The 23,201-nt window shown below is 34.9% G+C and overlaps 3 protein-coding genes across 7 annotated transcripts in view; 2 read left to right on the top strand and 1 right to left on the bottom strand.

The window, feature by feature from the left end:
• The window catches only part of LOC109093216 (sister chromatid cohesion protein PDS5 homolog A), a 29,985-nt gene extending 24,260 nt beyond the window's left edge, over positions 1 to 5,725 (top strand). For 4 of the 5 annotated variants that reach the window (XM_042716205.1, XM_042716207.1, XM_042716206.1 and 1 more), the window contains exons 30-34: positions 101 to 252; positions 381 to 465; positions 2,529 to 2,866; positions 3,869 to 4,085; positions 5,312 to 5,725. In XM_042716205.1, the coding sequence (XP_042572139.1) occupies positions 101 to 252; positions 381 to 465; positions 2,529 to 2,866; positions 3,869 to 4,085; positions 5,312 to 5,353 (834 nt within the window). In that variant the 3' untranslated portion in view covers positions 5,354 to 5,725. The remainder of the gene's footprint in view (positions 1 to 100; positions 253 to 380; positions 466 to 2,528; positions 2,867 to 3,868; positions 4,086 to 5,311) is intronic. The other variant, XM_042716209.1, reaches the window with a different exon arrangement.
• Positions 5,726 to 6,337: 612 nt separating this feature from the next.
• On the bottom strand, positions 6,338 to 14,473 carry LOC109093197 (ubiquitin-conjugating enzyme E2 K). The gene is made up of 7 exons (XM_042716210.1): positions 14,018 to 14,473; positions 13,144 to 13,237; positions 12,978 to 13,036; positions 10,908 to 10,990; positions 10,636 to 10,735; positions 10,423 to 10,551; positions 6,338 to 8,039 (listed from the first exon to the last, which is right to left on the bottom strand). Exons 1-7 carry the CDS (start codon positions 14,078 to 14,080, stop codon positions 7,965 to 7,967), a joined length of 603 nt encoding a protein of 200 aa, XP_042572144.1. The 5' UTR covers positions 14,081 to 14,473; the 3' UTR covers positions 6,338 to 7,964.
• A 3,002-nt stretch (positions 14,474 to 17,475) lies between these two features.
• On the top strand, positions 17,476 to 22,369 carry LOC109079570 (small integral membrane protein 14-like). The gene is made up of 5 exons (XM_042716204.1): positions 17,476 to 17,737; positions 19,120 to 19,200; positions 20,317 to 20,365; positions 20,451 to 20,599; positions 21,480 to 22,369. Exons 2-5 carry the CDS (start codon positions 19,126 to 19,128, stop codon positions 21,516 to 21,518), a joined length of 312 nt encoding a protein of 103 aa, XP_042572138.1. The 5' UTR covers positions 17,476 to 17,737; positions 19,120 to 19,125; the 3' UTR covers positions 21,519 to 22,369.
• The last annotated feature ends 832 nt before the right edge of the window (positions 22,370 to 23,201 follow it).

Below are 23,201 nucleotides of genomic sequence, written 5' to 3'. Positions count from 1 at the left end.
GTATTCTTTTTGTTGAAAAGATGCAATTAACCAGTAACTAACAAATGAATGCCTTGACTGTGTTACATTACACATACTTGTTCATGTATTTCCACCAAAGCAACCACCAAAGCAGACAGGCGTGCTGGGGGCGGTGAACAAACCTTTAACGGTAACAGCTCGCCGACCGTACATTAAAACCCCCACCTCTGACACAGTAAGCAACGCAAGCACCAACTCTCAACCCAGCTCACCTGCAACAAATAAGAGCAGGTGTGTGCTTATCAGAATTTATTTACTGTTCATTCACTGTGATGTGGCATTTATCCAGTGTTGATTAAACTATACTGCAAGAGGTTCCTTATCAAGAATTCACAATTTGCTTTTTCTCTATCATAAAGGGATATGAGTTCTGAAGCCTCAGAAACAGGGGCAAGGGAGAATGAAGAGAACCCTGTTATCACAAAAGCAGGAGTTGTAAAGAAGGTAAGATATATATTTCATGTAAACACTAAAAACCAGGGCTCTGAACTGGTTCAAAGAAAGATAAAAAATCCGGAAATGAAATAAAATGATCTGAAATGGCCATTAATTTGTTAATGACATTATTTTATTGTTCTGTTTAGTATTTTAATTTTCCAATTAACCAATCACAAAACAAAATAAAATATCAAATCCAAATCAAATGTTAATTTAACCAACAAAACAAATGAAATTCATTCACCTAAAAAATAAACACAACAAAATCAAGTCCAAATGCAAGTTCAAGTGAAAATTACCAAGATAGTGTAGATGGATTCACACAAGGTCACATCACCTTCACCACATCATCTAGGGTTGCAGACATAGACAATTTGTTCTCGAATGTTCACAAACCTGCTTTGAGCATTCCAATATGGTGGATGGCTTGCGTATAGCGGCCCATAGAAACAGCCGCTAATAGGGAATCTACCTATACATATATATGGTTATACCCTTTGAGAAGGATGGTATGTTGCTAACATGAGTGAAGTACAAAGCCTATATTTTACATAATAAATCCTATTTTAGCATCCATATGCTGCGAATATAGAAACATTTGGATCTGTGCCGAATGAGAGAGGTAGGCTTCGGTTTCTCGTTAAATTAATTAGTTTTTGCTTGACGTTCATATAACTGTTAACTTTAGAGGATTTGTTGTGGGGAGAAGGCAACTAAAATTAACCTGTAGCTGTGTTTAACAAAATATATTATAATAAATAAAACATTCTGCTTTATTTACTGGTATTTTAGCCTGTTATTTCTGAATGTTATAATAAAATGCGACGTATTGCCTACGAGACTTATCTTTCTTATCAGTTAAAAAAAAAAAATCTATTTTATACTAGTAGTGTATTTTTTTTTTTTTTAACCATGCAGCAAACATTTTTAAATATCTTGGAAAAATACTTCAATTTCTTTAAAGTGCCCCTATTATGCCATTTTTACGGTTCCTAATATTGTTTCGGGAGTCTCCTACAATAGGATTACATGTATGCAAGGTCAAAAAATGCTTTTGTTTCCCAAAATATGCAAATTCAAACAACACCTCATAAAACAACGATACACAAACGATTCGTTCGAAGCAGTTCAAAGATTCAGTCTCTCTAAACCCCTCTTTTCTGTGAGCCTGCTCTGCTCTGATTGGTCAGATGGCTGTCTGGTCTACGGATTGGTATATGGTGTATAGCGCATGTCAGAACGATACGCCTATTTCAATAGTTTTATTTATTAGCATACTTACAGCTTGTGATTCAGTGGAGCAGCCAGTCCAAATAAACAGGATACTGATCCATCTTTCAACAGCAAGTGTTTTGTGAATCCCGCACTGAACTCATCGAGATTAGAGAAGCAGTGGTCATTAGAATGACGGGTTTCTGGGCGGGGTCAAGTTGTTCGCGGACGACCAACGTAGAAAATAGGTGCACATTATGCAAATGTGTTACCCCGTGTCATGTAGCCATCACGGAAGTGGCATTCGAATTAATAACGACTCGATTCATCTGTTCAGAGTCGATTATTTTGGGAGACAATAACTTTATTTATCATGCACTTTCAGCTTTACAACTTTGCAGATTGTTTACATTCACATACAGCTACATTACACACTGCATGAAAGGCAATATTGGAAATGGCATAATAGGGGCACTTTAAAGTGTTGACAGTTTTTGCTTTCATTTAATAAATTTGGCCACGATGATGCTGTATTGGATATGACTAGATGCAAGATACCAGGCTAGGACTATATGCGTGTTATTTTTTTTTCTTTCCATCTTTTTTTTTTTTTGTAATGAAAGTGCTGTACGTAGTAGTAGTATTATTGGCAAATAAAACATTAACCGTTTTTTTTTTCCTACTCAGGCCGGTTTCGGAATGGTAATAATACAGAAGGAACGCATCAACAGAAACATTAAAATACAGATTGTGCTTGGAGTGAACAGATTTTTTAAGCCCTGATAAAAATGCTACACGTTCACACTTCTATCATCCCTTACGTTTTTTTTTTTTTTTTTTTTTGTACTTACTTTTAGGAGGAGACTGCTCAGCCCAGCGGGAAGAAGCGTGCTGCTCCTGCGAGTGACGGCACAGAGAACAGCTTGTCTTCAAACCCCTCAGCAGGGTCACAGCCACCTGCCAATAAACCACGACGTGGTCGACCCCCTAAAAATGCTGCGGGCGTTGCCACACCAGAGAAAGAGGCTGGAGCTACAACAGGAGGAGGGGCCGGACGGGGCCGGAAGAGAGCAGCACCTGCCCAGGATCCTGCCACCGCAGCCTCACCTGATTCAATCAGTGGCAAAACACCAAAACAGCAGAAAGAAGCAGAACCCAAAAGAGTGGTGCCACAGAGACAGATTGACCTGCAAAGGTAACTGAGTGCAACTCAAGACTTTTTTTGTATTGTATACATAGTATTATATAAATCAACTGTAGTTTTATTGGAAATAAATCTGTCACTAGACTATCCAAGTTCCCATTAGGCCTGCATATGACATTTCTATGAATGCCTTCACACCCGTTCTGAAAACTCAGTTTTTTTTAATATTTGTTTTCCAGTATGCTGAAAAAAACTTAAAACCTATAATATTTAATTGCTGGGTGATGTTTCTGGTACCAAGAGTGCAAACAATAACAGCTTTGGTGGCAGAGGTAGAGGAGTGATGTGCTATAAAATGGGAAGTGTGGCCTTGGTATCTTTTTTCCAGCCATGCTAAGAAAAATTATTGTTTAGCAGAAATATATAATTATAGTTATTAGCATAATTATATTTTTTAGTATATAAATATATTTTCTAGTATTTTAAAAATATTATTATTATATATTTTTTTAATTGTGCTTTGTTATACACAACCATTCAAAAGTCTGGGCTCGCTAAAAGTTTTTTGAAAGAAAACTTAATACTTTCATTCAGCAAGACTTTTACATTTGTTACAAAAAAGAAAGCAGCTATTATAGTTTTACTATGTTCAGATAATAAACAAATTAAAAAATATTATAATTCTATTAAAGTATTCAGTTAATTTTCACGTTAATAAATATTTTATTTTTATTAATGTATGTGAATTGGCATGGATGGAGAATAACTTTGTGTTTGTGGCCCTATAAATCATAAACCCACTCCTGTTTGTCAAGCAAGTTTTTCATTGAGCACATCAACGGCCAAAGTGCATTTCACTTATTCTTGCATGCAAATCTTTTTCAGAGAATGACACATTTGCATTTAATTTGCATCGATGGGAATTGTTTTTTAATGGAACCCTGTATGTTACATACTGGTATCGGACTTGGTGTGAACAGCCTGTAGCTTTGTCATCTTCAGCTGTTATTGAAGTCTTTTATGTGAATTTGAGGCAGGTGTTTCTTTTGTCTAATCAGTGAGGGTAGCACAGCGAGATCAGCAAGCATCTCAGAAGACTTATGGAAGTGAAGGGGAGACAGAGAGAGAATTTGAGTCCAGCCCAGAGTATGTACTCTCACTCACACAGCTACAGGAGCAGCAGGAAGAAGCCATTCGCAAGCAGTCCAGGGGTGCAGCAGCCCCCAAACAGAAAGAATCCACCTATGCAGCAGAGCAGGGCGAGCTGTCAGTGAGTGTCTGAGAGGGAGCCTCATTTAGCAGTGAGCTCATGCTGTAACCTTGAGCTCCTAAGCAGTTTAATCGTGTTGTAGCTATAAGCTTAGTGGAATAGTTCACCTAAAAATGAATTTAGGTGTAATTTACTTGCCCTAATTTTGTTCCAAAACCTATGCTTTTGTTTTTCATGTTATAATAGGAGAAAATGTTAAGTATAGGCTTGTTTTCCATAAAACAGTAAAACCATAAAACTAGTATGACTTCTTTTAGTGCTGTCAATTAAAAAAAAAAAAACTTGTAAATCGCACATTATTTTCTGAAATTAATCGTGATTAATCTCACCAAACATTAGTTTTTAAGTATATTTTCATATGGCAAAAATTTTACAAATTAACGTAGAAACAAAGACAGTATATTTTTTATATTTGTTTAGTGTCATCTTTATTTATAACTGAAGGTAAGCATCACTGATACCAATACTACAAGTTTATATTGTTCCTTGAACAGACATCACAGCTGCTGGGTTATTAGGTTATTTGGCTGCTATTACTTTAAGAGCTGCCGCCTCTGTACATGACGTGGATCTGACACGCATCGTATTTTCGACGACATAACGACACTGCATGCTCGGAATTTCTTTTACGCTTTAATATGGAATGATACAGGCTATAGTGCGCGCCGCCACATCTGTGTGCGATTGCAGAGCACATGCTACGAGCACAGTAGAACGGCTGACAGGACAGGAAAATTAATTTTTACTGACATATGACCTTACAACAACTCATCTGACAGCGGTTCCCTGTTGTTCTACTGAAGCTACCTAATCACTTGAACCTTTTCTGCGCTCGTTTGACTAGCGCCTGGCACTGAGGTGAAGTTGGAGTGCGCTTCTGAAAAGTCTCCCATTTGATGTAGTCGTAAAGACATTGTCTAAATGAATGCAAATATTGTCAAGAAATAAGAGACCTAAGCAGCAGTTGTGAGTGGGATGACCAACCCTAGCTCTGCCCCTGCATTAATTGTGTATTTTAACACTGTTGAACTGGAAAAATTAATCACCTGCATTAAACGCACTAATTTTGACAGCACTAATTTCTTTATATATATTTAAGTCTTATGTTGTAAAACATGTTGTTACCAACTGGAACTGTCTTCCATTGTAATATTTTAATGTAGTTTTCACCATAATGCCATTCTTTGCTGTAAAGTAGATTGATTTATACATTTTTCTGGTTTCAGGTAAAGCGTCGGTGTGTGAAGACAAGGACGGTCAGGCAGTAAAGGATTGAGTGACCCAACGAAGAGACGCATCCACTTAATACATCAGACGCTCTTCACAAACCTGAACTGTCATTACCCCACACCTCAAACGAACGAGGAATGAATTGTTTAGGTTCAGATGTTCAAACTTGTATGTAGAAACACAGACCTGTTTCTCTTCATTCGTTTTATTTTCTTTTGTGTTGAAATTGTTCACGTTGCTCTTTGCTTCTCTGTCCAGAGCCATTTTTAAAAACGAACATTTGAAAGAAAGAAAAAAAAAAGTTTTAATCTGCTCTAAGGTTGCTTATTAAATACCTGGAAAGATTTTTTTACTGTTTTATCTCCCTCTCCTCTTTTAATCCTCTATTAAATCCAAATTCTGTCCTCAGATTTCTTTGATTGCAAGAATTATTGAGGCTCATGTCTTGTATTCAGTTAGTTTAACTCTATAAATTTATAGTGCAAAGACTACAAGACTGTGTGATTAATAATACTGCTATTTATTCTGTTGGGTGTATGAGCATGAATTCCTCATACTGTTGCAAGGGGCACTTTGTCTTTGCTACATTAAGTTTGTTAAAATCAATACTAAATATTTAGAAACGTTTAAAATTCAGTGTTCAAATTGCTTCAAACGTTTAAATAGAAAAAGCTGTTCACTTTCATTTTTCCCCACGTTCATCTCAATTCCCAAGCTATTTTTAACATTTAAATTCTTTAAATGATATATGCATTTCAGACACAAGTCCACTTAAATTTGACACCTACTGATGTAGATGTCCTTACAGGTTCAGAGCAGAGATTCACAGATAACACAAGTTAAAACATTTTTCACTTTTTTTTTTTTTAATTCAAAAGAATATGACAGTTTCACAATAAATAACCATGCTTGTACGGCTCGAGTAGGTTTTTTTTTGTCTCATTTTGTAAAGGAGCTTCAAGTGACTAAAGCCAGAGCCCATGACCTGCATTTATCCTTTGACAGAAGTTTTTGTCCTTTAATTCACTTCTTCGTGCAATATTGAACAAGGTGATCACTACAGGAAGACAGTCTTTGTTTTTTGTTTCATTTTTGATTTTCATACAAAATATAAATCCAGCCATCGATGGTGCATTCTAGAGATGAACAGTACTTTATCCCCTCTCCCCCCACCAAAAAAACTTGGCTGTATGTACATGAAAAAGGAGGTGTATGAAAGCAACTATCTGTGGAAGTTTGGGCATTTTTAGAACAGATGTTATGTGGGAATGCTAGCAAATTGAAGTAGATCACAAAGCAAAGGGAGAAAAGAAACTTAACAATTTACCCCTGTAAGAAAAGAAAAGAACAGAACACTAGGTAAAAACAGGTTCACAAAGCTTTGTGTGGCAGTACTCGCTCTTGGCCCGTTCGCTTTGAAGCATATTTGTTGACTAGAAAACTCTAGCTGTTTGATTCATGCTTACAACATCAGTTAAGTGCAAAATATGAAATTATATCTGCAGCTTGTGAGTGGAAATCTGAATACAATTTTGGTATAAGAAACGCACCCCACCTCACTCTCAGAAAACCTTTTAAACCACCACATCAACACACTTTGATGCCAAACTGAACGTCTCGCCATACTGACATACTGAATGTTCTACCAAAAAAAAAAAAAAAAAAAAAAAAAGCCTATCATTTTAAGAGAACAGAAATTCTTGTCTTCACTTTCTCATCTCTACATGTACAAAATGTTTATACTTAAACGCAAGTTCATACAATACATTCTTCAAAAAAAGAAAAAAAAAAAACCGAGGCAACTCAAGGTGTATCTGTCCGTTATCAAGTTGCAAAGCTCACAGCTGCCTTGAAAACAAAAATAAAGGGTTTGTGACCACCAATCCTGCATCCATCCCCCTTTTCAAAAAGAGAGAAAATGAAAAAGGGCAATCTTCCTTGCATTTAAAAAAAAAATAAAAAATAACACTTCACCCAGAAAGTCTGAAACTGTGTCTGCACTCACATAACACCATGTCATCTGGCCACATCAACTACTATACAGATTAGTGCAAAGAAACATTAAAAGAATCAAATGAGCAAATAAAATCACATATTTGTTCATTGTAAGAGAGCATCAAATAGAAGGGGTATTAATAATCTCAAGAGTTTAGTTTTTATATGCTAAATATCCCATTCAAATAAGCATATCCCAAAACATATTTTTATGGTGTACAGATTGAAAAAAAAAAAAAGATAACATTCCTGCTATTTTGCCTTTTAAATGTACACAACCTTAAATATACTAATTTACATGTACTAACATTGTCTCACAGATGCAAGTGGGTGTTTCTTTTAACATGAAATGACAGTGATGGAGGCTTTGTCTTTTTGGGTTTCTTTAAAAGGGAAAGTGACAGCCTAAATTTAAGAGGAAAAATGATTGTAGCAAGGCAAAAACAGAGTGGAAAAAAAAGACAAGGGATGTGAACATTTGCTAAGAGAGACAGAAGTTGACTCAGAGGTCTCGCTGTCTAACTGCTAACATTCATTCTGAACACAAACCAAGACGGGTGATGCATGTGTGCATGGTTGGGTGGGTGGGAGTGAATGGGTCATGATGCAGGAGGGGTTTGAGGAACACATGGCCTGATGAAGAGAACTGGATGATCAGTTGCTTAGTAGCAGCTCTGTCGCTGTCTCCACGTCCCATGATTTTGAGGACAAGGCTACTATTACTGCATTCTGTTTGAGAGAGACAAAGACAGAAAGTAACATTTGTAAGCAACAGTAGATCTGCTGAATTACTTCTTAGATGATGCTAACAGTTCACTAATTTGACACTCTCTCTCTCTCTTCCTTTGGCTTGCTCCCTTTTTTTAATCAGGGGTCGCCACAGCGGAGTGATCCGCACAACTGATTTGGCACGTTTTACGCCGGAGGACTAAATATCACACTGAAAACAGTTCATCCTGACAAAACAGAACATCTTTGCTCATTCAGTATAGAATAAAGTGCTACTCCACAAATCAATTAAACTGGACTGAAATTTATTTGAAGGATTATTTCTTTATCCTTTCAACAGTGCCTACTAATCAGTATTCTGCATTTTATATACTACCATTCAAAGGTTTGGGATTGGTTATTGTATTGTTTATACTGTTATTTAACAATGACACATTAAATTGACATTAAAGGCACTTTTAATGTTACAAAAGATTTTTATATGAAATAGATGCTATAATCATTTTAAGCAGCACAACCCTTTTCAATACTGATTATTTGAGCACCAAATCAACATATTAGAATGATTTCTAAAGGATCGTGAGAGACTGGACTAACGGTTGCAGAAAACTCTGCTTTCTGTATTACAATAGAAAACAGTTGTTTTAAATTGTAATTCTTTATTCACTATTACTGTTTCTATTTTAATCAAATAAATGCAGATTTGGTAAGTATAAGATAACTTAAAAAAAAAATATACAAGCAAAAAATGTGCTATTCACAAGCCACCATCATTGTATTGATCATTAAAGATCATATATGACAAGTTTAAAACCATGGCTTGAAAACAGAAAAAAAATTCAATCGGTTCACTCCGAGCAGAATCAATATTTTAACGTTTCTGTTCCTCCGTTCCTCTGATATTATTACCGTTTCCGAAACCGGTTCGGGTGGAAGAAATACCGGTTAATATAATTATTTTTTTAAAAAATTTTCTTTGCCTATAATTTGCCTAATAATAATAATAATAATAAAGTACACCGTTTTCTTTACTCAAAAAGAAAAGGAAAAAAAGAGAGATCTGGTAACTTTAGCCAATAACCTGCTGCGCTTAGTCAGCCAATACAGTTCATCTTTTCTAGATTTTGGGCCAATTGTAGGCTACCAAAAAAAAAAAAATCTATCAACACTTTAAAGACATCAAAGTATTTTTAAGATATTTGAAAATGTTTGCCGCGTCTTAAAAAAAAAAAAAAAAAAAACTTGTATAAGATTGCGTTTTGAGAGTGAAAAAAAAACATGTCGCGGCTCATGTCGCATTTTATTAGCCATATTACTTTCCAAAATAATGGAGGCTAAAATGCCTGTCGGTTAAAGCAAAATGTTTACAAATATTATAAAAACAGTTATTAGTTTCTCTCCGAAACAAATCCTCTCAAGTTTAGGCTATAAAAATGTCAATCCAAAAACAAATTAATTTAAGGTGAAGCTGATCTCTCTCATTGGGCACAAATCCAAATGTTTCCATATTCCCAACGTATCTGGATGCTAAAATATTATTTATAATATAGTGTTTGTACTTTCATCGACATAAAACATCATCCTTCACGTCGGCTATATAAGCACAGTTATGTTTGTGTGCATGTAAGGTGTCGACGCAATGGACATATGAATTAAAACTGTAAAGCTTTTGCAAAATTAAAAAAACCTTTTGCAAAATTAAAAAAACTACTCTCTGCTGTTTCGTTTTCCTTTCCGAAAACTTTTGTCACAATGAACCATAATTTAGCACATTTTTTCTTTTGTTTCGTTAATCTTTCATATGATTTAAGTGAAATATATTTAGTGTATATGCCTATATTCCTTTTTATGTAAGCCTATAGTTTTTCTGTTTTCTCCCTTCAGGTGCGTGTGATCTGTTGAATTCATCTTACACTATCCTTAGATAAACTCTAAGGGCGGTGCATTGCCATTGCGACACTCAGAGTTCACAGCTGAGTGGACTTTTAACTTGTTGGCTTCAGTGTCACATTTGCATAGTACTACTGGAATTCGTGATTGGTTGACAGCAAATTTCAAATATTAAATGGAACGATAAAATAACTTTATTAACCGGTAAATGGCCATTTCAAATTTTCGATTCTGTTTGGAAATATAAAGTTTGATTTTGTTTCTGTTTCTGTTCCTGTCAAAATTTCGTTCGTTTCCAGTTTTCGTTTTCGTTCCCTGAACCGGTTCAGAGCCCTGTTTAAAACCTCACTGACAGTGGTCATTTCTTATTCATATCAAGTAATGTTCTGAAAGTTAAAGGCAACACATGCCAATAGTGTCCCATGTCCCTAAGGTTGCAAACCCCTGTCTGGATTTCTAACAACACTAGCATCTGTCAACTTTCAGTACTTACTTTGTCGAAGCCCATTGCACAAAGTTTGTCTATTTTGCGTGTGTACTCGGGACTGGACACGGGAGCACCAGCGTAAACGTGAGACCAGAGCCGAGCGGTTTGTTTGAACATTTCTGGATTCTGCTTATACTGCAAAAAACAACAACAGTAACGTAGTTGAAAGGTTTGCAATGCTTTGTTATTGTACGTTCTCATTCAGACACGCATGTGTACCTGATTGGCTACCACAGCGTCTTGAGGATCATCTGGCTCTGCTGCAGCTAACAGAGCCTGTAGTGAGAGCAGAACCGTTCGCAGAGTCATAGCAGCAGCCCTGTGCGCAGGAAGTGAAGACAGAATACAGAGCAGATGAAGAAAGAGTATAGAAAAGTGAACAGGAAAGAGAAAGTACAACAGTAATTGAGGAAATAAAACCGTGTGAAGCACATTATATGCTTGATGACAGTAAACTACACCTGTCATGATTATTAATCATAAGCACTCACCACTGGTCTTTTAAAATGTCCAAACATATTGCCCCAGTAACTGAACTTATATTGGGATGCCAGATCTTAGTAATAAACCGCACCTGAAAAACATGTAGGAAAAATATATATTTAACTTCAAAATCCTATGATCTTTCAAATCAAGTCAACATTAAATCATAACTGATCATACCTGCAAAAAAAAAAAAAAAGGAAAAAAAATTAAAACTCTTGCATTGGCCCGCCCCATGTCCGAGCCAGTGTTTTTTTTCCCCCTGCTCCTAAAACAGCTTATACTACTGTTTCAGCTAGAGGTCGACCGATTTATCAGTTTTGCCGATTAATCGGCACCGATAGTTGATTGCTGGAACAATCGGTTATCTGCAAACATCCATGCCGATAGTTTTCCGGGTTGCGTCCATTGCTGGAGCGGCTGAGAAGGGTTTGTTTTAATTATACAGTGTGAGAGCGGCCTCTAGTGATTGAAATCACTGCCAGCACGTGCTATTTGTTTAGACACGTGATGCTGCACGCTGAACCGAGCGAGAAACTTCAGACCTGGATTTAAATGCAGCTGACAGAAAATCAGAGCGCCATTCACATAGTTTTCCATTAAATTACATTATATTCGCCCTGAATCGTTGTTAATGTACATAATGAATTGTATATTGAGCATTTTCATCGAAACTTTTCTTTCTGTGGCTCTAATAGTCTGTATGCTTCATTCATAGATCTATAATATAGATTGCTCTTTCCGTTTGCTCCGTTTTTTTAAACACTGAACTTCAAACTTATCTATGCCTCATTGTTCATTCTTGAAGTAAACTTGTGTCTGTTTGGTGATTAAATAAACTGTTTTAGACCACTGCTCGAGTTGAACGCGACGCATCTGGGGTGTGTGTGATACCAGTGAGTTCTCCTAGACTCAGCGCTGCTTATTATTTTTGATTAGATAATCATTAAGTGTTCAAGAATAGAAGCAGTTAAAGTGTGAGAGTATACACTGTGCTGGTATAACTGTAATGCTATGGCCTTGGTGTATATATTTAAAGATGTGCATCTTTAAGCATGACTGTTGAAATGAAATGGTAACGCTTTAAAATAAGAGTCCATTTGTAACATTAAGATTAATGGAAGCTGTGTAAGTATTATTCTTTGTTAGAGTGTGGTAATTTCAACATTTACTATTACAATTATTATTACTATTATTATTATTACTACTACTAGTATTAGTATGGTTCAGTACTTTTTCTTTTTAATAAAGCACCTTTTTAGTTTTTGTTCAGTATCCATTTAAAAACTATCGGTTAATTAATCGGTATCAACCAGTGTGGTCCAACCTAGCTATATCTAAAAACCACTATCTTCAGACATCAAAATACATCTATAAAAAAAGATAAATTAATAAATAATAAATTGATATATATATATATATATATATATATATATATATATATATATATATTTTTTTTTTTTTTTTTTTTTTTTTAGTTAATTATTAGAAAATTTGGAATGTTAAATACATGTTTTTGTTTTTAAAGTAACAACCAAGCGACTAGCAGCACACAGTGAGCTGAACATAGCCTATATTTGATCAAATCAGTCTTCTCAAATCATCACGACTCTATAGATATAAAACAGTTCAAGCATATAACAATGTTTAAACGTTAAACACTGATAAATGTACACTGTATCCAATCGTTTGTGTGCAGAGTGGAAGCTAATGTGTGCTTTGCAGGACATAGAGACGCCAGCGCGATCACTTGCATTTTTTTCATTGGAAACAACTTAAAATTTGCCGTAACTTTTGCTCATAAAGGTTAAAAAAAATTGCTAACAATTTAGCAAGTGTAAGTTGGTAAGTTCTTTGTTTTTGATATCTATTATTAAGTGAACATGGTTGTGTGTCTTTGATCACCTGGCTCCATTAAGAAATGCAAGACCCACTTTTAAAAACCTAATCAATTCCTGATGGGTAATATCAAGTCTGCTTTTGAAAATCCTGATTTACTTACAAACACTTCAGATTGATTTTACCTTAAATATTAACTGCAATCACTAATATTACTAAAACATCAAATAAAAGATTACCTTGGGTGGGTTAAAAGGATATGTCTCGGGTATCTTGATTTCTAGCTGGTATCTGCCCCCTATGGTGAAAAAAAAAGCTTGTAAATTATAATCTTAACCAGAACATTTATGTATCTGTAAACATCATGTCAGCAATAGAGAAGACTGATGAAAACAGCCTCACTACCTTCATACGGTGTGTCTGGTGGTCCTGCTATTTCTCCCTTTAACTCTGTGAAGTTTTCATCCACCAGATCTACTTTTATTTGATTTTTACTTGTCTGTTATAAAGTAGAACAAAAATACAATCAGGAAAAGGGATCATGAACCCATTTAACCTTTGTGCATTTAATAAAGCTGGAATCAGGACAAAATGGCAGAAAGAAGCCTTTAGTTAGTCAAACAAGGTTGTTTCTTTACTTCAGCTGCCAAGAACAAAGAAGTGACCAATTAAGTCGTGGGGCTGTTTCAAAAACAATGAGCAGCCTAGGTAGACAGCATGAAAGGTGCCTGTGGTTCCCAAAAATGTTGTCTAGGTAGGTACCTCAATGGGTTTTGAAACAAATATAGTGCTGCACTACTGAAAACTACTTAAACAAATAAGCAGTCCTGCTAACTGACACAGCAAACATTTCTGGGCACGACCAGTAAAAATAAAAAAGTATTTTTAAAAAAAGAAGAATACGTTAAAAGGCGACAAACACGAGTGTTAATATTATAAGACACTGAAGAAGGGTTAGTGAAGCAGCTAGCAGGCTAACTGTCAAATAGCAAGTTAGCTTCATGGCTAAAGAACGGCGTGTACAGTCAAGAATCTAGTGGTACTTTGACATGTCGATAACTGGTTTTCACATTTCGGTCAAGGTTTTCGTCTTAAAATATCAAAGGAAACGCATTTGTCAGATGTAAGACTTCCGTATCTACAGGCCATCATATGACAGTTCATGCTAACATTAGCTTAGCAGGCTAAGCTAGCTCACTGGCTTCTGGACGTTTTCCTAAAAGTCCTTTTGTTTGCTCTTAACGGGCTGGAAAATAGAGTAAAGTAACGTTTTGCAAACCTCTTCGCTTTTCAGCACTTCTTTGAACTCTCGCTTGATCCTCTGCACAGCGATATTTGCCATGGCTGATTGATTCCTCTCTCTATCACTCTCTCTCTCTTTCTCTCTTCCGCTGTTTTTGAGCCTCCAGTCCGCAAAGACGGATAGTGCTTCACTTTCACACCCCTCTCTCTCTCTCTCTCTCTCTCTCTCTCTCTCTCTCTCTCTCTCTCTCTCTCCTAAAACAGTTCACTGAGCTCCAGTACAAACACTGGCGAGCACAATGCGAGTCTGGAAAACTCAAACACTACACTGGAACACTGCGTTAGTCCTCTTTGTTGGAGCAGGTGGTGATATTACGCAGCAGAAAAGCAGAGCTCTTGACTGATCCAGAATGCATCCAGATCTAGTATCAGTCCCATATGGCGCGGTGCTGTCACATGATATCGCGCTTCTACAGCTTGAATACATGTTTCACCCCCACGTCCAAATCACATCTGTCCAAGTGTCCATCATCACCCCTGCACTGTTTATGCTAAGATGTTAGGCCTATAATATTTGTAATTAACAAGTCAATAATAAATAGGCATAAACGAATTATATGAAATATAAATATAAATTAAACATTTAGAATGTAACCCACAATGTACAATTATCTGTTTAATTACGCAACCATTCAAAAAGTTGGGTTTATTTATTTATTTATTTACTTGAAATGACTGTTTTATTCTGCAGTAATTCATTATTTTATTCATTTTTTTTTTCTTTTTCAAAATTGTTCTTTTCATCAAAGAATCCTGGAAAAACGTATCACAGTTTCAACAACAACACTGAGCATCACAGCTGTTTTCAGCACTGATAATAGTAAGTATTGTTTACTGAGCACCAAAATAGCATATTAGAATTTCTGAAGTATATTATTAGATTTCAGAAGAATCATGTGACATTGAAAACTGGAGTATTGGCTGCTGAACATTTTTTTTGTTGTTGTTGTTGTTGTTTTTTTTTTTTTTTTTTCATCACTGGAATTAATTACATTTGAAAATATATTAAAATAGAAGACAAATTTTATTATTTTTCATGGTATTTCCATTTTTACTGCATGTGTTTTAGATCAAATAAAACACAGTAAAGTTTGGTGATCATAAAACCTTCCAATAACATAAAAAATATTTCTTACAAACCCCAAATGTTTAAACAGTAGTGCACATAATGGATTCTATTTTTATATTCTATATATACACTCTGGCTGTAACCATATAATTATGTCTATCGTGGATTTTCTTTTGACATCCAAAATCAAAAAGTTATACTAAGCAAGAAGAATTCTCACTCGACATGAATATTTGTATTGATCTTTTGAGGCCCGTATATTATCTTTAAATTGATTTTTTTCCTATTCATTATATTTTGCTTTAAAAGCACATCATGTTTATATCTGTGAATATTTGAACAGGTGGGTGACATCAAGAAGACTGTAATTGCCCCTCTATAATAAAACCATAGAATGGTAATAAGACACTGGATTGTATGACATAAATGTTTCTTAGGAATTATTAATAATTAGTATCCAAAGGCGAGTATTAGTCTTACTCTTAATGTTTTTTATACAAATTTCTTCCAAACATACTGCATTTTGAGATTAAGCTCATTGTGAAATGACTTGTTTTAAAGTAGTTATTTGCAAAGCATTTTATAAAATTTATTCATAATATATTCATCATGGGTTTGGTCTGTCAAAAAATGCATTACAAGAGGGAGAGCTGTATAGCAGTTTCCTTAAAGCATTATACAATAAATCTCAATCTAATAAAACAAACTTGTCTTGGTAAAAAAAAAAAAAAAAAATCCAGCCTGCCAAAAGTGTCTGGAGTACAGGCATATGAAACTATAAAACTAGATCACTTTAATCATCCACTCACGCACTAAGATATCACTCATACACAATGGACACGCTTCTCTAAGTAACAAGTAAGCTCTCTCGGGTTACGAAAAAGCAGACAGTAAAGATTGTTTTGGTGCAATGCACATTAGAAGTAGTTGCATGTCATTTAGCATTATATGTATTTTCTCTTTTTTGAATAATAATAATAATAATAAAAACATGTCAATATTATAAGACACGTCATTTGTTGTTCTGAAGTGTTGGGGTGACATTAAAGTAAATAGCAAGTGCAAATTCACTCTAAAAAAATAAGTAGTTTGCCATTGCATGATCCCACTGTATACCAAAAGAGTTTTAATTTGTATTCAAAGGGGAAATTAAATATGATTTTTTCATAATCCAAGCACATTTAGCAATTTAGAACTAAGTTTCAGTTTTTACAAAATGCTAAGTTTTCTTTGGGATGTTAGATCCATTTAGGATATACACATTTTCTGATTTCCCCAAAAGCTTTCTTTTCTCTTCCACAGAATGCAGTTCCATAGAAATGCTTTATTTGCAATCAGCCATGATTCATTTTCAATATCTTTTCAGTATTCACATGGTCGTGATCTTGTCATTGTGGCTTCCATAAAGTGGTGTCACACCATGTAAAATAAAGCATCTTTTATTAAATAAGAACATTATTTTCCTGGATATGCACATTTAATATTTCAATTGAAGGCATAATACTACTATAAATAGTTTAATTTTCACTGAAAAATATTATAATGTATATATTATGTATTGATTCAGTGAAAGTTTGCAAGCTATTTTGTCTAACACAAATATGTATTTGAAACAACAAAAAAGTATTTCTGATGCCCCCATTGCCTTGTGGTTGGGGGAATAAGAGAAACTCAGAAATTATGCACATAAATAGACGATTTACAGTTAATAGTACTCTTACACTAGGCTACTAAGATGAGTCTTCGTTTCATGTTAGGTTTTCACTGTTAATACAATATGATTTCAATAATTTTGTCCTAAATTCTGGTAAGACTCACTAGGCTACTAAGATGAGTCTTCGTTTCATGTTAGAGTAGCCTTCGTTATTTTTCAAAATATTTTCCAAAATTACTGTTCATTTCTATGTGCACAACCCTTTGCAGTTTATATGGGGCTGAGTGACGATGATGAGTTTAAGATTAAGAGCACACATACACACACTTCATTCACACAGACACACTCCTGTGACTAGCAATGATGCGCACTGCAAATATACATTTCATTATTTACACTCAGCCAGCAAAATGCCGATAACCAATGAATAGATGGTAGGCTTCGCGAACGATGAGTAATGTAACGCCATTTCAGTGTTTACCAAAACATGCGACATTTCACGTCATGTAGCGACGTGGCTCTCATCTGTTAGTTCCACCACATCAATGTACCAATCCTACTATGGCAAATGTGTCCCTTCTGTATATTAATATATAGGTGTTATCTTCGTCCAGTCCGCCTTGCTGATTGGCTGAAATGAGAGGAAGACTTACCTCATGAATAATAATTAGGCAGCGCAATTGGACGCCTCAGGACAGATAAAAATCAACGTCAGTGCAAGCTCTTTAACATTCATGAACCGAGCCTTCGCCATAGTAACATTCCTAATTTTTGCTTCCCCGATCCTTATCAAAACACAGACGGAACATCAGCCGGAGCTGGGGCCCATTGCCAAACACCAGTGTACACAAGGGAGCATTTGCACTGGATTTGGCCTGTGCTGGCGGACACTCTCAGGGGTCAATATTCACATTTCGGTGCTGGTTTGAAGCGAATGGTTTTAAATCTCTTCGAGTGAGTTGTCGAAGTCTTCGGTAAGACATCTATCCAGATCTGGTTTGTTTTGCACTTGGGTAAAAATCTTATTCATGTTTTTTTAATTGCTGTCTGTATTAGGCCAAAACATTTACACTGCTTTACTGAAGAAATAAACACCGAAGACGCTAATATCTCAAATAACACTGCAAAAATGCTTTAAGCAAGAATAGCCTATTTTCGGCATCTCACGATGGGAAAACATTACTTTTTATTCTTTGTTTATTTTATAGACTATGCTTACTATATATTTTGTGTGTTTATGAGTGGGTTTATAAGTTTTTAGTGTTCAAAACAGACATGTTTTGAAGTCAGCCGGTTGAGTCGAAGAAGAAGCAAACAAAACAGAACCAAGTTAGGAAAAAACCTAGCCAACTGATAGATCAAGACATTTGCATCAAAGGTCTATCAAGTGTTCGCGTTATTTTGTGGGAAATTAGTGTGGTAATTCACTGTTGTAAGTAAGCTCCTTTGTTCCAGCAAACCTGTTTGTGTTTCCTTTCATTTGTTTACAGTTTCTAAGATTCAGTCATGCCTAAAGTGGCAAATACTTTCAGTTGTTAAAACACACGGAACAAAACAGTGCAGTTTTGAAAGCATTAGGCTACTATGTCTAGATGATGTTGGACCTAATGGCTGTGGCAAATGTTTAGGAATGTGATTTTATTTTTATTTTTAAACTGCGGTATTCGATTTAGGAATTAATGAGTATGCTTCAGTCGCGCGAAGGAGCGTGCAGTTTAGACTCAGAGCGCGCACCCATTACCTGAAGCAGTTGACAACCATAACAGCATATCACTTAAACATATTATTGCAATAATTACAATTTTCCTCATGTTAATTTTTTAACTGTTAACCGCATATGGGAATTTTCAATTTGTGTAAATGAAAACTTGGAACGAATTTTTTTACTCCAACGTAGGCTATTTGTCATTAAATCGTAAATTCTTCGTGCGACGTGCCAATATGAGGCTGCTATGTATGTATGTATTTATTTATTTACAGTTTATGTCATGGATCATCAAGTACTCGAACAGATTTTATTTTTAATCCACAAACTTTAACGAATTAAAAAAAAAAAAAAAAAAAAAAAAAACTCTGCATTAGATAAAGCTTGGGAGAGGAGAAGCAGTCTAAATGTCTATATTGTTAACTTTACAACATTAGCAGTCCATTAGGTAGCCTATTTAAATAAGCCTACCACAGCTTTGTTTATTTGGATTTCAAATGTGAGTCATGCTGACATCCTTCACATGTGAAGCCATTATAATTCACCACACCCATTCATTTTTTGAGTCTCAGTGTGTGTTTAAAATAATTGAATGTTTTTAGTGTTTGTAGTTTTTAAATTTTTTTTGGAATGTTTGAATGTCTTATTCAGGAGAGGATGGCAGAGGGAGGTTTTGACCCGTGTGAGTGCATCTGCTCTCATGAACATGCCATGAGGAGACTCATCAGCCTGGTGAGTTTTTCATCTCCTTTTATCTCTCTTTTCAAGATCAGCATTTCAAATATTATTATATACATAACTTATATAATACAACTTGCATTTGCTTATTCCCGAAGTGCAAATAGAAATTGATCTTTTGAGTTTAAGTTTTACTTACTGATCTACTGATCTGTATGAAAAAAAGTGAATGAATGTGATTTAGATGGACCCTGTTCTTATACTGGATTTATCTTCTTTTACAGTAGTAGTCTTCATATTTTTCAAAGCGATCTCATGTGCATTTATAAATGAACACAAAACAAGTTTCATTATTTCAGTATTATTGTAAACAACCTTGAACTAAATTGATTTTGCCCTGAAATTGAAAAAACCTCTGTTTACTTAGTTTTATCCAAATAACATGATTGTGTATATTTCTTGTGATTCTATAGCTATGGAATAGTATTGCCAGGATATATATATATATATATGTATATATATATATATATATATATATATATATATATATATATATATATATATATATATATATATATATGTATATATATATAATAGAGAGAAAGAGTTATGGTTGAATGAATTTCACACTGGGTAATGAAGCTATGGTTCTAATAAATAATTGCCAAAATGTTTGTTTTGTAATGGTGTAGAAATCCATTTAATTTCAATAAATTAATTTCAGTAGGATGTGTCCCAATCTGAAAGGGTTTGTATGTTCCAATTGTAATTTCTAAGAGCTGTAGTGGATTATGTAACTACATATCTTCATGTGGTTATTTTATCTTTAAAAAAATTAAGCTATAGGTGTTGAATAATTCTGCTTTTGTAGTTTAAGTAAATGACCAGCAGATGGCGCTAGTGGTTCTTTGGTTTACTTAGATCAGCCAAGGAATAACAAATGAAAGATATAATGCTTTTTTTCTTTTTATATAATGCTTTTTATATATAACACAAATACCTGTGTTATATATAAATCACTCGCTGATTGTTTCAAATTAAATTTGATATCAATTGATGTTTTATGCAATAATGTAATGTAGAAGCCCACATACACAATGCTGTCATAGTGTTTTTTTTTTTTTTAATTAGCATTTTTGATGAAATATTTTCTTTGTGATTCATTTCCAACTGAGGCAGTCCCAGTCCTACTGTACAGATACAGAGTGCCTTCAGGAGAGTAAGTCTGTGTGTCTAAAACAAAAGCATATCATACGATAGCAAACATTGTTATGTTTTCTAACATTTGAGACTTGTGTGTGCAGTGCCAGGCCCCAACTCCTCCGTAGAAGGGGACATCACGCTACCGCTGATTATTATGGGATGGCTAGTTGTAGCACTCATGCTCTTCTTGCTTCGCCCAGCCAGCTTGAGAGGTCCTTCAGCCAGCGGCAAGCCCTCTGGTCCCCATGGTGTAAGTCATGACAGTTAAACCCTCATAATGATGGTCAAAAAAGTGAGTTATCACTTACATTAGTGGTCAAAATTTTGGAATAATTACTTTTTTCTTAAAAAAAAAGTCTCTATGCTCTACAAAGCTGCTTATTTGATTAGAAATACAGATAAACATTAATACAGTGAAATATTATTACAATTTAATAGTTATTATTTTTATCAGTGTTAAACAGTTTTTGCTGCTTAATATTTTTGTGGAATTCAAGAAAAATTTTCAAAAAACTCCATGAATATAAAATTTAAAAATTTCAAAGAACTGCATGTATTTGGAAAACAATGTTTTGTAACATTATAAATGTCTTGACTGTCACTTTTGATGGATTTCATGTGTTCTTGCTGAATACAAGTATATATTTCTTACTTATCCCAAACTTGAATGGTATTGTATAACTGTTACCATAAAAATATTAAGCAGCAAAAACAGTTTAAGATTAATAATGATAAAAGATATTACTTGAGGACCAACTCTGCATATTAGAATGATTTCTGAAGGATCATGTGATACTGAAGATTAGAGGAATAGCTGCTGAGAATTCAGCTTCGCCATCACAGGAGGGAATGACATTTTTAAATATATTAAAATAAAAATTTAATAATATTTCACAATAGTACTGCTTTACTGTATTGCAATCAAATAAATGCAGCCTTGGTCAACATTAGAGAATTCTTTCAAAAACAAAATTGAATTATTTCAAACGTTTGATCAGCAGTGTATAAATGATTAGTACGGTGAAATAACAGTAATCAGAAAGTGTAGCAACTCAACACTGTTAATGTACATTAATCCTTGAATTGTAATTCCTGTAGTCACTGGATGGAATTTTTTTCTTCTTATTTAGAATCATGGCAGAGAGCCACCAGCACCTCCTGTGGACTAGAGGTTTTTCCACCGCAAAAGATTTGATCTTTTAATCCAGCTTCCACCTGATCAGCTACTGTGACTAATATAACTTGCTAGTTTCCTTAATCATCTGTCAGTGTTTCAGATTCCAGATTCTTTAGTCCGATGAGGGGGCGCTGATCTACACAGACACTTGGATAACAAAGTGTTTCTAAAACGTGTTACATTTCAAAAGAGCACACAAAAAGAGAAAGTTGCCCTAGTGGTAAAAATGCTGAGTTGTTGGAGTCTAAAAAGTTTCCCGGATTTATATATCTCTGTCTTCACTTTTTTTTTTTTCTTATTATATATTTTTTTTATTATAAAGCATTATTAGGTATTTAACAAGTTGTTAAAATGACATATAGTCCTATTTAATGACATTTGAATTGTGATCTAGAAGAAAGTTTACCTAGAAACTGGGTGTCATCAAAAGATTTGGGTTATTTTTGAGTAGACTGGGGTGAAGAGGATAATCTTACTTGTCCTGTGGAAGCCAATACATTCCAAAGCTATGACGACTTCACAGACATGATGTCATTGGTCCATGGAGGAGTATGAGCTTTGACTCTGCATTGAGTCATTCTAAACACACATGTAATTAAAATGATTCAGGGTTGACCAAGACTTGACCAAACCAATAATGAAATGGGCTTATTGGGCCATTTCTTACTTCGCTCTTGTCACTTTTGACATCATGGCTGTGTGGATGTTGTCATGGTCTGGGATCTGCTGACCACGGAGAGGTGGCCGATCTAAAGCAGACCTCTCCACCTTGAAGACTTTGACAATCTATTTACCCTTTGTGTATAAATATCGCTAGCGCAATTGCATTTTTTTTTTTTTTTTGTTGTAACTAAAACATTTAGTCAAATTTTATTTTTAAAGCATTTGCTCAGGAATCATGTAGCTATACTAACTAAAACAGTTAGTCAAATGGTATGGGTAACTGTCAAATTTCAGTGGGGGAAATCTAAAAACAATGTAATCTCTCAATATAAGATATAAAATAAGAATAAATGGGGTACTAAGGAATTTTGGGAATATTTGTGAAGAGTGAGATTGCCTGTTTGGTTACGCTTAAAGGCAAATCTACAAAAAGTAGCACTTTTGTTGTGGCACCTTGACAGTTGTGTACAGAATGCAAAGCTCCAGAGAAACACCAAAGAGAGGATCTTAAATCTGCCCCATTTTAAGTTTGGTGTAACTTACTCAAACTTCCTGTCTCTTCTCTTCTGTGAGAATATTGGAATGTCTTAATTGCTCAAAAGTGAGTTGGTGCGGTTGGCTGGACTAATGATTTCTGGGTAGATCAGTTGAGGTGGTGGTGTGGATTTCAGGGCATGTAAATTGTCTATGTACACTGTTCTAATGAAACTGCTCTGACAAAGGGCTTGATCTATGCACTTTGGTTACTACAAATAAATATGAACAATAGCATCAGGACGTGTTTTTCTTTTGTTAAATATGGGGATGGGAATATTTGGTGGTGGTGGTAAGTCTCTTTCATACGTGTCTAACTATAATTTGTCGATATGACTCTACTCTCAAGAGTTATTTCTGCGTCAAAAGGACCACTAATACTTTCCCTGTAATGTTACGACACACCGAGACCTCTCAGTCTGATTGGCTGATTCTGAAACGTATGCGTTCTCCACACGTAATGCTTAGCTTTAGTGGC

Source organism: Cyprinus carpio, chromosome B1, assembly GCF_018340385.1.
Source record: "Cyprinus carpio isolate SPL01 chromosome B1, ASM1834038v1, whole genome shotgun sequence".
Classification (NCBI taxonomy): Eukaryota; Metazoa; Chordata; class Actinopteri; order Cypriniformes; family Cyprinidae; genus Cyprinus; species Cyprinus carpio.
This window is presented reverse-complemented; position numbering and strand designations above follow the sequence as displayed.

Excerpts from the sequence above, each read along its gene's own strand:
- LOC109093197 (XM_042716210.1), bottom strand. The coding sequence starts at position 14,080 with ATGGCAAATATCGCTGTGCAGAGGATCAAGCGAGAGTTCAAAGAAGTG. Across the intron at positions 13,037-13,143 it reads ACCAGACACACCGTATGAAG|GGGGCAGATACCAGCTAGAA; the intron begins GTAGTGAGGCTG and ends TTTTCACCATAG. Across the intron at positions 8,040-10,422 it reads GTGCAATGGGCTTCGACAAA|AATGCAGTAATAGTAGCCTT; the intron begins GTAAGTACTGAA and ends TCTCTCAAACAG.
- LOC109079570 (XM_042716204.1), top strand. The coding sequence starts at position 19,126 with ATGGCAGAGGGAGGTTTTGACCCGTGTGAGTGCATCTGCTCTCATGAA. Across the intron at positions 19,201-20,316 it reads TGAGGAGACTCATCAGCCTG|CTGAGGCAGTCCCAGTCCTA; the intron begins GTGAGTTTTTCA and ends ATTCATTTCCAA. Across the intron at positions 20,366-20,450 it reads TACAGAGTGCCTTCAGGAGA|TGCCAGGCCCCAACTCCTCC; the intron begins GTAAGTCTGTGT and ends TTGTGTGTGCAG.